Source organism: Podarcis bocagei (genome assembly GCF_964188305.1).
Source record: "Podarcis bocagei genome assembly, chromosome: 14".
NCBI classification, from domain to species: Eukaryota; Metazoa; Chordata; class Lepidosauria; order Squamata; family Lacertidae; genus Podarcis; species Podarcis bocagei.
The window spans coordinates 19,815,724-19,829,171 of NC_138139.1; the positions used below are offsets into that span (position 1 = coordinate 19,815,724).

The 13,448-nt window shown below is 45.2% G+C and overlaps 1 protein-coding gene across 5 annotated transcripts in view; it reads right to left on the reverse strand.

Annotated features, from left to right (window-relative positions):
• The window catches only part of ACAN (aggrecan), an 83,901-nt gene that overhangs the window by 30,367 nt on the left and 40,086 nt on the right, over window positions 1-13,448 (reverse strand). For all 5 annotated transcript variants that reach the window (XM_081170998.1, XM_081171000.1, XM_081170996.1 and 2 more), the window contains 7 exons: window positions 12,692-12,866; window positions 11,137-11,264; window positions 9,809-10,102; window positions 8,003-8,485; window positions 7,012-7,186; window positions 4,370-4,497; window positions 382-675 (listed from right to left, as the gene is read on the reverse strand). In XM_081170998.1, coding sequence (XP_081027124.1) covers window positions 382-675; window positions 4,370-4,497; window positions 7,012-7,186; window positions 8,003-8,485; window positions 9,809-10,102; window positions 11,137-11,264; window positions 12,692-12,866 — 1,677 coding nt within the window. The remainder of the gene's footprint in view (window positions 1-381; window positions 676-4,369; window positions 4,498-7,011; window positions 7,187-8,002; window positions 8,486-9,808; window positions 10,103-11,136; window positions 11,265-12,691; window positions 12,867-13,448) is intronic.

Here is a 13,448-nt window from a genome sequence, read left to right on the forward strand (position 1 = left end):
GCCACCCAGAGTGGCTGGAGCGACCCAGTCAGATGGGCAGGGTACAAATAATAAAATTATTAACAAGATCAATACCAATACCAATACCAATGCCACTATCAATATTAAAATCCTGCCTTTTCCCCAGGCTTGGACTCAAAGTGGCTTAGAGTTTCACCATTTTAAAACAATTCACATCGTTCTTCTCTTCTGGAATACATTAATTGGTATTATTCTGGCCCTGTAGTGCTTGAAAAACTTTCTGTGATGAGTCACAGAGACACAAGAACATCAGAAGAAGAGCCTGCTAGCTCAAAGCCCATCTGCTCCAGCATCCTGTTCTCACAGGATGGGAAGCCTGTGAGCATGACCTGACCACAACAGCACTCTCCCAGACAGTACCTCTGAAACAAAAAGCGTGGTGCCTTGACTGAGGATCAGGGAATCCCGTCTGATTGGGGTACAGGTAGGTGGTCCTCACACCAGGCTTCTCCCCACCACACGCAGGACGTGGGTGAACAATGGGATATCGAAGGCTGCCATCAGCCAGCCAGCCAGCCCGACAGTTATCCAAACCCAGCTTCCAGGCTGCATAGAGTTGGCCAGTTGAAGCCAGTGTAGCATTCTGGCTCCGACAGTATTCTTGAGCTTCCTGTAAGGTGAACTGGTCTGGTTGTGTTGCGAAGAAGACCTCACCTAGGGATAAAATAGTAAGCGTGTGAGTTTTGGCTAGATATATTGGAGAGGGCCTATGGAAATGGAAGTGGGGGGTGGAAATTGCTGACATTCCCTTATTCGTCCCATGTGTGGAACATAAATTAATCCAGCAAATATGATTGCTGTTCACCTTTGCCTTCAGTCTGCAAATGGGACTTGATTGATTACATTCCTCCAAATTTGCATTGCGTTTCCTCTGCACCAAAATACGTGGGTGGATCAATGTAATGAGAACATAATTTTTGTAATTAAATACGCAAATTATGTAAGTGATGAAATTTCACCATGGGGGACAGTGAGATTACTAATGCTGGTCCCACCAACATTTAAAGTATTGTCATTCCAATTTAAACAGTCATGGCTTCCTCCAAAATCCTGGGAAATATAGGCAAAGGTACTGAGAATTCTAGGAGACCCCTATTCCCCCCAGAAAGGTTCCCCAGGGTTCCCCAGGAAGAAGGTTTGATTGTTAAAAATTGTTGTTTTTTTAATCATTTTAATACGATTTTAAAAATATAAATTTATAACAAAACCAAATACATATCCATATAGAAAGATTTCTCTGAATCTCAAGACTTTCCCATCCCCTCCATGGGTCCTATTGTCAACATTTTCAACTGCATATAATTTCATAGTTTATATTTTGTATCTATCCATATTGTCCATAGTATTTGTTACACTGCAAGTTAGATTAAAATCCTGCTAATGTTTTCATCTGCTTACAGTGGTCTGCTAAGTAAATTATAAATCCACCCCCCCCATTCTTTCTTGAAGTTTTTGTCTTCGTGATCCCTGAGCTTTCCAGTCAGTTCTGCCATTTTGGAATAGTCTAACAGCTTGGCAAACCAAGCTGATTGTTAAAAATGGTTAAATCACTTGATGGACTGCCATGGAATGGAAAGAGCGCTGCATGTGACTTATTCAGGGCAGAGCAGAAACAATGGCATCTTAGGCTCCTTGTTTTGACTCAGATTTGTTTCCCATGAATATAAGAACATAATAAGAGCCCTGGTGGATCAGGCCAATGGACCAGGCTCCTGTTCTCACAGCGGCCAAGCAGATGCCTGTGGAAAACCAGAAGCAGGATTTGAGCACAAGACCACTCTCCTTTCCTACGGTTTCTGGAAACTTGTATTCAGCTCTTGACTGTAGAAGCAGAAATAGCCATCATGGCCAGCAGCCATTGATAGTCCGCTCCTCCTCCAGGGGGCCACCAGGTGGCGCGTTGGAAGATGGCCGACAATAACATCTCTCTGACCCATACGAGGTACTAAGGGGCTGCTATGGGAAGTATGCAGCCTTCCTAATCGCCCCAGGATGCGGGGGGACACTGTCCTGCCAGCGGTGTTCACAATGCACCCCCTGAAACGAGTGATGGGGGTGCTGAACACTTGGCACAGGCCCTCGGTGAAGTCAGACCTTCCTGACGCCGATTCCAATCAGCGCGTGCTGGTTGCTGCAGCTTGGAATTATAATCGGAAACATACGTTTGGAAATGAAGCTGAAAGCACATACATCAAGTAAAGCTCGACTGATAAGACTGCTGATTAATGGATCTCTGCGACCAGGAGTGACGGACGGATAAGTAAATCTTCTGATGAATTACCATAAGGAGACTGTATGTTTGGAACAAAGGGGGGGGGGTAGAGGAAAAATCTCTTTTTCCCCCCTGCATAATGTGACATTAATTACCCTTCACCCCAGGTAGAAACAAGATTGTCGCGTTTCTATGAATCACAGGCAGGATTTTAAGAACTATGTGGGACGGAGTATAACAGGAAAGAAGACTGGAGAACGGTGAGAAAAGAGGAAAATTTTTATGACGCAGTTAAAAAATGGCATCTCGCCATGACAGGTTTGCCGGAGGAAGAAGGACTGGGGGAGGAGAATCAGGATTGTTTGAATGAGAAGGAATGCTGGAATGTAAGTTTGACCTGACAGAACCCCCAGACTCATTTGATTTATTTGGTAAGCCAGAGAAAAATAAAGGACAGATCGGAGATTAATTTTGTTTATGGAAGCGTTGTACAGAGGCTGTCCCGGATCGCTATGATTTTTGGAAGAGTACAAAATCCACATAGAATGCCAGCTTTTAACCTGCTTCTGAAAATCATCAGAGATCACAAAGAAAGGAATTTATGATAACAACAAGAAGAGAAAGGAAGTAATAAAGGACTATCCGGATCAAACTGGACAGAACTGTCTAATTAATGCAGTAAGATAAGTGATGCTGTTTTGGACTCGAGCTGAGCTTTATGTATGGGCACCCCCAACAAAATTTAAAATTTGGCTGTATAATTTGGAATCAATGTGATATGGATAATGGGATGTGATTGGCCTGTTAATAAAAATTATTTTTTAAAAAAAAGATAGTTCACTCCTCCATGAATTGGTCTAATTCTTTCCAAAGCCATCTAGGTTGGTGGTCTCCTGTAGCAGTGAGTTCCATAGTTTAACGATGTGCTGCATGAAAAGGTACTTTCTTTTGCTTGCCCTGAATCTTCCAGCATTCAGTTCCATTGAATGTTTATGAGTGCCATGGGAGAGGGAGGAAAATGTTTCTCTCCAACCACTTTCTCCATGCCAGGTGTGATTTTATAAACTTCTACCGTGTCACCTCCTACTTGCCTTTTCTCTAAACTAAAAAGTCCCAGACGCTGTAGCATTTCTTCATAGGGGGCGCGTCGTCTCCTTGATCAGTTTGGTTGCTCTTTTCTAAACCTTTTCCAACTCTACAATATCCTTTTTGAGGTGAGGCGACCAGAATATTAACATGTCTGGCCAGGGCCAGATTTAGATTTGATGAGGCCCTAAGCTACTGAAGGTAATGGGGCCCTTTATATCTCCAGCTGCCCTTTGTCAACAACAAATTGTTGCTGTTTTTTGTGTTAAATAATTACAGTGGTGCCCCGCAAGACGAATGCCTCGCAAGACGGAAAACTCGCTAGACGAAAGAGTTTTCCGTTTTGGAGGTGCGTCGCAAAACGAATCTCCTATGGGCTTGCTTCGCAAGACGAAAATGTCTTGCGAGTTCCTGCGGTTTTTTCCCTCCCCCCTTTTTCTAAGCCGATAAGCCGCTTATCAGCTGATCCGATAAGCCGATAAGCCACTAAAAGCCGCTAATAGCGCTAATAGCGCTAATCTGCTAATCCGTCAATGGGCTTGCTTCGCAAGACGAAAAAATTGCTAGACGAAGAGAATCACAGAACGGATTCTTTTCGTCTTGCGAGGCACCACTGTATAATATTTATATATAGTATTATAGTAGCAAGTGGGGGTAATAGGGAACTATACGTACTAGTAAATAATAATATAGGCCTACTAAATAATAAAGATGAATATTTTTCTACAGTAGTTTTATAATGGGATCAAAATAAATAAATTATGTATTACCTAAAATCAATTAGTAGGCATAAGACTCACACCCTTAGTCTATGCTGCCTGATCATCAGTCTACAAGCACTCTTTAATTTTGTTTTTTATCTTATATTTTGGAAATATACATCCAATTTTTTCCCCTTTAAATTTTTTTGGGGCCCTCCAAGAGAGTGGGGCCCTAAACTATAGCTTGTTTAGCTTATACGTAAATCCGGCACTGTGTCTGGTGCATGAATACATTCAAATGCACTGTACTCCCCTACCTCCAACACAGGAATTATGGAAGAAAACTTACCATTCAGTCTGTCAATATAGCAGTAGACATCAAACATCTCGGATGCTGGGCGCATGCCATATGTCCGTACACCTGGGATGTCGTCTTTGTCTCCTTCACATTTGCTCCGCGGAACCACAATAGGGTACCTGGCCATTAAAGACATTTGTTATTTTTTTACCCAAGATCTCACACATCTATCTATTTAGAAGATGTATGAATCCCTTGATCAAAGAGCTCTCTGCGTGGTGTGCAAAATAAAGCTGTAAATAAAACACAGCTAAGATCCACAAGTGAGAGCTGGACCATAAAGAAGGCTGATCGCCAAAGAATTGATGCTTTTGAATTATGGTGCTGGAGGAGACTCTTGAGAGTCCCATGGACTGCAAGAAGATCAAACCTCTCCATTCTTAAGGAAATCAGCCCTGAGTGCTCACTGGAAGGACAGATTGTGAAGCTGAGGCTCCAATACTTTGGCCACCTCATGAGAAGAGAAGACTCCCTGGAAAAGACCCTGATGTTGGGAAAGATGGAGGGCACAAGGAGAAGGGGACGACAGAGGATGAGATGGTTGGACAGTGTTCTCAAAGCTACAAGCATGAGTTTGACCAAACTGCAGGAGGCAGTGGAAGACAGGAGTGCCTGGCGTGCTCTGGTTCATGGGGTCACGAAGAGGCGGACACGACTAAATGACTAAACAACAACAACAAGATCCACAAACCAATTACAAACAAATGTGCATGAAACCACCACCGTTAAAAGGAAATAGAAACTCAACATCACTTTTGAAACAAATATAGGGTAACTCATTATATTTCTAGGTATGCTTGGCAAAACAAAACAAAAAAGTTTTCAGTAGGTGTCTAAAACAGGGCAGCCCAACTTTTCATACAAAGGGAGTTGCAAGAGTACTTTGGAAGCAGCCTTGGCATGTGTGGGGCAGAGCGAGCCCAAAATTTGGCACCCCCCTCCCCAGCGCTTTCCCAAAGCCCGCTAAGTGAGGAGCGAGGCTCTGGCAAGGTCCTAGAGCCCTCCTTCCTTCTTCCCAAAAACCATCTCCTTGATTACCCAACTTTGGGAAGGCAGTGCAAGGGCTGGAGGGTGTCAAATGTTGCTGAGAGCTGCAAAAAGGGCTTTGAGGGCCACAGGTGCCTAAAAACTTTCACCAAGGGCACCTGCTTAGTTGTCAATAGGCAAGGAGATCCGAAGTACAGATAAAGCCACACTAAAGAAATGTCTCCTCCCAATGCAGAACGGATGCGACAATTGCACAGGCATGACTGTAAGCTCAATTAGATTGGCCACATGAGAAACATCACCTTCTCAGTAGTGGCCATAGGAAGTTGATTCATAACAAGGCAGAACATGTTGCTCAGTGTTGTCCAAAGTGCCTGGAAGTAGCTCTCCAGGATTTCAGGAAGGAGATATTCCTTGCCCAACGTGGAGATGTCGGGGATTGAACCTGGGTCCTTCTCCATGCAAAGCAGATGCTCTCCCACTGAGCCACAGCCTTTCCCCAATGTAGATCAATACATTGATGGTAGAGATAGTAGCAATAGTAGAAATGAGATCACCAGCAATGCCACTCAGTTAAATGAACATTCATTTATTAATTGTCTGTATTTTAGTTTCATTAAATGCTTAAACCTGTGGAATGCCCTCCCATCAGATGTGAAGGAAATAAACAACTACCTGGCTTTTAGAAAACACCTGAAGGCAGCCCTGTTTAGGGAAGTTTTTAATGTTTGATGTTTTACCGTGTTTTAAATATTCTGTTGGGAGCCGCCCAGAGTGGCTGGGAAGCCCCGGCCAGATGGATGGGGTATAAGTAACAAATTATTATTGTTGTTGTTGTTGTTGTTATTATTATATCTGCATATGAGAAGAAACAATAGGTCTAAAGAAAATAGAATCCTTTTTTGTTTTTTAAAGATGCACGCCTGTGGCACAGCAAACATCATCTGACAAGAACCATTCCAGTCTTAGAAGAATCTTCCGATCAAATACTGACACTGAGACTGGCAGCTGCATGCAATTTGCTCTGGGATTTGCAAAATATTAGTCACTTATGTCACACCAGCTCTCTGTAAGTTATAGTACTTAGGGGAGAGCAAAGGAGCTTGCTATCAGGCTGGATTCTGAGCTGCCCCCCACCTTGTGCCATGTTGACAGGTGGGCGGAGCCACCACCCCATTGCCTTCCAGATCCTATTGGACTCCAATTCTCATCAAGTCAGAGACATAGACCTTGTTCATCTCCAGATGTTCTTGGACTCCAGCTCTCATAAAGTCCAGCTAATATGGCCAGAGGTCAAGGAAGGCAAGAGTTATAGTTTAGCAGCATCTTGAAGACCCAAGGTTCCCTACCCCTGCTTTAGCTGAAACCCTCTTTCTTGTAATTTGAACTCACTAATTCAGATCCTTATTCTCTGGAGCAATGGAACAAATTGGCTCCATCATCAACGTAACAGCTCTTCAAATGCTTGAAGTCAGATCCTTATTCTCTGGAGCAATGGAACAAATTGGCTCCATCATCAACGCAACAGCTCTTCAAATGCTTGAAGATGGCATCCATCCCACCACTTCATCATGTACCCTGCAGGCTAAAAATACCCTGCTCATTAACCTTCCCACTGGACTTGCCGAGTCATCATCTGTCCTTACCTGACCGTCTGGTCTCTCAGCCAGCCAGCATCACACTGGTCGTAACCATTCTCATAGGCTGCCTGCAGCTGTTCGGGTGTGGCAATCACAGCATTATTATCCAGGCAAGCTTGCTGAGCTTTGACAAAAGTCAGGGAATACCTGTTGGTGGATGGCCGGTAATGAAAGATGACACCTGTTGAAGGAAAAGAAAAAAACAACTGAAGGGGCAAGTGGCATGAACCCATCAACACTTGCATTGCATTTCCCCTAGGGATGTGCTAATATTTCTGCAATTTCAATATGTGTTTCCGGAGAACTGAAACTGACTCTAAAAGCAGTTCCCTCTGGAGGATGAGTGTATGTCACTGGTTTTGGCTCCGTCCTGTTTTCCTTGAAATATTTGTGATTAGGGATGTAGGAGAAATTCAGTTAGCCTTTTCCTTTTGATGCGAATCTACCCAATCTGCACTTCTGAAAACCATATGGAAAGCAGAAAGCAGCTATTCTTTGAAATTCACACCTCTGAATTTTGCGATGAAGCGCTCCAACCCAATAATGTGCCCCAAAATTCATACAATAGGGGAAAGTATGCATAATAATGTGTGTCTCAGTGAAATCAATATACAAAATTTGCATTAGATAAGGAGCAATTGCGTGCAAAAACGTGTATATTCAGAAAAATGCAACTAAAAGGCTGACAAATTTTCATGAGATCATTTTTTTTGAAGGTTTCTTAGCTGATGGAGAAATCTGGAGAGGTGAACACCGGATTGGAAAAATGGGAAACTGGAATTGCCAGACTTGTCCATTTCTAGGTGTGATCGGGTCCCTCTTGCGGGTTTCAGGTTGGCCACAGTGAGAACAGAATGCTGGAGTGGATGGGACTTTGCTGGATCCAGCAGGCTCTTCTTACATTCTTATGTGATTTGTTGTGGACCGCACTGGGCTACTGAATCAGGTGGATTTTGTTACCTTGCATTTGCATATAGCACTAGGCATTGCCACATACCTGTGGGAGAAATGGGTTGCCCAGGAATGAGGCCAATATCAGGAGCAGCTGTTCCCGGCACAATTTGATCTTCCCCGGTAAATGACAAGGTGGAGTCTACTCCTGGCATGACGGTAGCCCACAAGCTGTCTTCCACCGAGCTCACCTCCAGGGTATCAGTGGTGGGAAGAGCATCTAGGAGCGAGAAGGTGGCGTTTTCTAGACCCTCCCAGATCCCCACATCTGTCCTGTTCTCTGCCTCTTCAACGAAGCTAGTAACAAAGAGATCTGGTATTGCTGTGAAGCCTTCATCCACCTCCGAGGCGGTAAAGTCTATTGGTTCCAAGGTGGCAATGCTGCCTCGGGCCTCCTCCTCAGTGGTGTTGCGTGCGAATTCCAGCTCAACATCTGTCTCAGTGACTGTCTGGATGGTGAAGCCACTGCCCAGTTCATCAATTATCTCGTCGGTGAAGTTCTCATGGATGATTGTGTCCAAGTCGCGACCTAGGGTGAAAGAGTGAGGATTCATGGGATATGAATGCAATGGAAGAATACAAAGCATTGCCAGGCTACAGCCTTAGGTCCCCCAAAGTCCTGAAACAATGCTGCATCAGGGGGGTTTATAGGAAATTTACAGGGTGGACAGATCTAACTCAGTATTGTCCACACTGACTAGCAATGGCTCTCCATGGGTGTCAGGCTTCAGTGAATTCTGATCCTCCCCTGCTCACAGCAGACGGCCAAGGAAGTAGACAAGGAAGCTCTTACTGAGTCTTCATTCAGTATTCACAGTGAGAGGCTCATGTATGCTGCCTCTTAGATTAATGGCTCTGCTCCAGCTGAGCTCCTCCCCCCTTCCTAGCAACAGCACTTCCCCTTATGGTGGCCACCAGGGGCTAATTGTCTTTGAGTCCTTTGCTGTTCCACTTTCAATGCACACTGGGTTTTGGGAGAAGGGGGGTCGGGAATGCTTTGCAGTGATAACATGTCAGCTGGCTGCTCTGTCTCTGTCTCCCCCTTCTGTCCTCCCAACACCTCCCAACTCTTCTGTTCACCTGTCTCTGAGCTGTGACCTTCCTCAAACCACTGCTGTAACTCAATACAGGACCGCCTATGGGACCACCTCTCCTGGTATGCCCTGTGGAGGACCTTAAGGTCCACAAATGACAACATTTTGGAGGTCCCAAGTTGCAAGATGGTTAGATTGGTCTCAACTAGGGCCAGGGCCTTTTCAGTACTGGCTCCGACTTGGTGGAACGCTCTGTTACAAGAGACTAGCGCCCTGCGGGACTTGACATCTTTCCACAGGGCCTGCAAGACAGAGCTGTTCCGCCTGGCCTTTGGTTTGGACTCAGTCTGACCCTCCCTTTATGGTTTTGATCTATGGGCTACTTTTAAAATGAGGCTGCATTTTAAATTGCATTTTAACCTGTATTTTAAATTGTCCCCCCCCCCATTATGTTTTTACTGTAATTTTACTGGTGTTAGCCACCCTGAGCCCAGCTCTGGCCGAGGAGGGAAGGGCATAAATATTATTATTAATAATAATAATAATAATACTGCTTTCCTCTTCTCTAAAAGGTTCAAGGTGAGGGTGGCCGGCCTCTACCATTCCTCCTCAGTCCCTTTCCCTTCAGCCCAGTCCCTGACAATGGGTGTCTCTCCCAGCCCTATCACCTCTGCCACCCAGTAAAGGTGCAAGTTCTGATTGTGACAGGAGGTTAGATAACCCACTGACTACTATTGGACATTGGCTGATGACTCTCACGCTTCTGTACTCTTGCATCTAGGAAAGTACGAAGAAATAACTTGGGACCCAGCACTTACCAGCGTAGCAGATGGCATCATAGCGGGAATGGGGGTGAGGATACCCTGTCTGGTTGACGTGGAGGTACACGGTGCGCACCCCGACCAGGCCGCCGCCACAGGTGGGCCGTGCCTTGTTGATGGGGTACCGGACGCTGCGGTCTGCCAGCCAGCCAGCGCTGCAGACATCCATCCCATCCTTCCAGGCCAAGTACAGTTCTCCCGTCGTTGCCAAACGAGCGCCAAGGCGGTGGCATTTCTCTGCAGCTTCTGGGAAGCTGAATTTCTCCGGGGAGGTGGCGTAGAAGACTTTCCCTGCAATCACACATAGCAATTTTTATTTACTACAATTCATTTATTAATTGCCCTCTAAACCACTGTCTCAAGGCAATTTACACACAAGATAGTTAAAAGCACAAAAACAACAAGAGCCCAAACCCTAACAATTGGACACTCATGGTCAAGACCGGTTTAACTAGCTGGGAAAGCCTATTGGGACAAAAATGTCTTCAATTGTTTCTGGAAAGTGGAGATAGTGGGCACCTGTCGTGTCTTGACAGGATTGCTATTCCACAAAACAGGGACAGCCACACTGAAGACCTTGATCTGAGTTACTGTGGCTTCTGAAATCTTTGGAATTTGCAGGAGAAGCTCTCCCACAAACTGCAGTAATCTAAAGTACTTAAACCAAGGATTAGCCGAAGGTCTGCATCTTTTCCTTTTTACACAGTGATCTTGGCCTTTTCTTAGATAGTTCACAAGGTCAAGGGGACAAAGAGAGCAGAGGTGAGGAGATTCAAAATGGCAAGCATGTCATGAATAGGAAAGATAGTTTGAAGATACTGGATGAAAGCCAAAGAGATTTATATAGTTAAGAGTTGCCACTAAAATGTCATTTGAACTGGCTGATGCGAGACTGAACCAAGCGAGACTCAACTCAGCTGATGCCTGGGGAACGGGGTCCAACCCTACAATCTGCAAGGCCAGCCAGTTTCCTTGGGGAGTTTAATCCTCCTCCCCCCTGCAGCCACCTTTACCTGCCTGACACCGGGCATCACATATGACATCAGATATGGGGCAGGTAGTCATGGCTTGGAGACAATGGCTTTGTGGTCTAAATGGGGAGACGTGTTCCAGGGCCTGGAGGTTCACCACCACTGGGGCAGATAAGATTGCACGTATATTTTATTCAAAATGATATCCTTGAGCACTTGGAGAAGCTAACTCGTGAATGTAAAGTCACCCAGGGGTCTGCTGCACCACAAGAGGGCCACAGACCACCAACTGTCATGAGTACCTTGAGGTGGCAAATGGCATGAATAAGTGTTAAATAAGTAAGAAACAATTACCTTCCATTTCTTCTGCATAACAATACACATCGTACGTCTCATCCGTCTCACGAACACCGTATGTTCTCACTCCAGGAAACTCATCCTTGTCACCATAACAACCTTCCCGGGGATGGTGCATTGGGTACCTGATTCAGTGAGAGATTCAGTGAGAAGAAGAAGACTGTGTTGCCTGGGGGTGGGGTGGAGAAATACTGTTTACTGTATGGTGCTGGGATGGAGGTAGTATCTTGAAGAGCAAAGGGAACCTAAGCAGAATTTGGATATACACCTATGCTTGTATGAAGAGCCTAGCAGCTGGATCAAAAGCCCATCTAGTCCAGCATCCTCACAGATGCTCATGGGAAGCCTGGAAGCAGAACCTGAATGCAACAGCAGCTGTCCCCACTTGATATACTACCGCCAGCAGTAGAGGTAGAACATAGGCATCAGGGTAAGTAGCCAAGCCATAGACAGTGTTGACCTCATAGATTTGTCTAATCCTCCTCTAAAGCCATCCAAGTTGGTAGCCATCATTGCACCCTGTGGGAGCAGTTTCCATAGTTCGACTGTGTTGCATGAAGAAGTAAATTATATTATCTATGCTGAATCCCCAGGATGTAAAAGTATGAGAGAGGGGGGAGAAAACCACCTCCCTATTCACTTCCCCTATGCCATGCATGATCTTAGACACCTCCATAGCGTACCCACTCAATTGCCTTTTCTCTAAACAAAAAACCTCCAAATGTTGCAACTGTTTCGCATAGGGAGTTGCTCCAGCCCCTTGATCATTTTGATTACTGTTTTCTGAACCTGCTACAGTTCTACAACTTCCTTGTGGAGGTGAGGATGGCCAGAAGTGTACACGGTATTCCAAGTGTGGTTACAACATAGAGTTGTGTAACAGCATTGTGATATTCGCTGTTTAATTTCCAGTCCCTCACATGGACTTCTCCATCTTCACAGCTGCCACACACTTGGTCAATATCTTCACTGAGTCATCCACTACAACTCCCAGGTCTTGTTCCTGGTCAGTCATCACCACTCCAAACCTCTTTAGCATCTATATGAAATTTGAGAGAGAAGGCCAATGTGCATCCCTTGATCTGATTGGGGGGGATGTTCCATTAACCTGGGAAATTGCAGGAGCAAAGTGATGAAAATTGGGGTGGCATTCCCACATGCAGCTCTTCCTTGCTGTTTTCAGGGGGGAATTATGAGGGGAAAGGAGCACGCATGTGCAGAAAAGATGGAAGAATAACGACGTCCAGTGACGTTAGTTGTGATGTCCGCTGGTGTGAATGAAATCTGATATAACATGAGGGTATATGGGTCAAAAAGCTACAGTTCCATAACCCAACAGGTACTGCAGTACAAAAAGAGCAGGAAAATCAACAATATACCCAATGCCATGTTGCAGAATACAGCTGTAAGAAGCAAAAACCGGTGTGCAACAGCCCCTAGTCACATTGACCTCTGACCCTTTTCTGATTCCTTGTCCATGATAACCTGAATTTTCCCCAATGACCAATTTCTCCCCTGTGGTTTGTTCATATAATTCCCTGCCAGCACTCACCTGACTGTCTGATCAGCCAACCATCCAGCATCACACTGGTCAAAGCCATCGTCATAGGCAGCCTGAAGCTGTTCTGGAGTTGCAATGACAGCACTGTTCTGGATGCAGGCCTGCTTAGCCTTCTCAAAGTCCAAAGTGTACCGGGTGGAGATGGCTCTGTAATGGAACACGATGCCTGGAAAACACATTCACCAACATACACACATGCATCAGTAAATAACCCAAACCAGTTGAGTTTAAAATATAAGTGAGGCAGAGGGCAGCGACTTAGGATTTTCAGGAACTGGAGTGATACTGCAGAGAATCTAGAGTTGCCTGTGTGCTTGCTTCTGGGTCCCTGCAGGTCTGAAACACATAAACTTCCCTTTTGAGGCCCACGGGCCCTCCTTCAAACTGGAGAAAGTGTTGCGGGCACCGCACACAAACACACACGCTGCAACCAAGCACACACCGCAACTTATTCTCATTGGATACAACACAATGTTTCTTTCAAGTCAAATTTCAGGACGGGCAGGGGAAAGGTACCATGGTGGTGACCATGGTGGTGACATTAAATGGGTAAGTCCATTTGATCAGTCTATTTGCCCCCCCCCACCTTTAACACCAATTGATAGGTGAGCAGGATTACTACCATGGCAAGCACAGAATGCAGTTAAACGTTTTGCCCCATGTCTGTCAGGATGCTGTCAGCGGCTCCCGGCTGGTTGCCCAGGAATTATAGAGACAAGGAAAAGTTTCTTACAGCCTTTTTAAAATT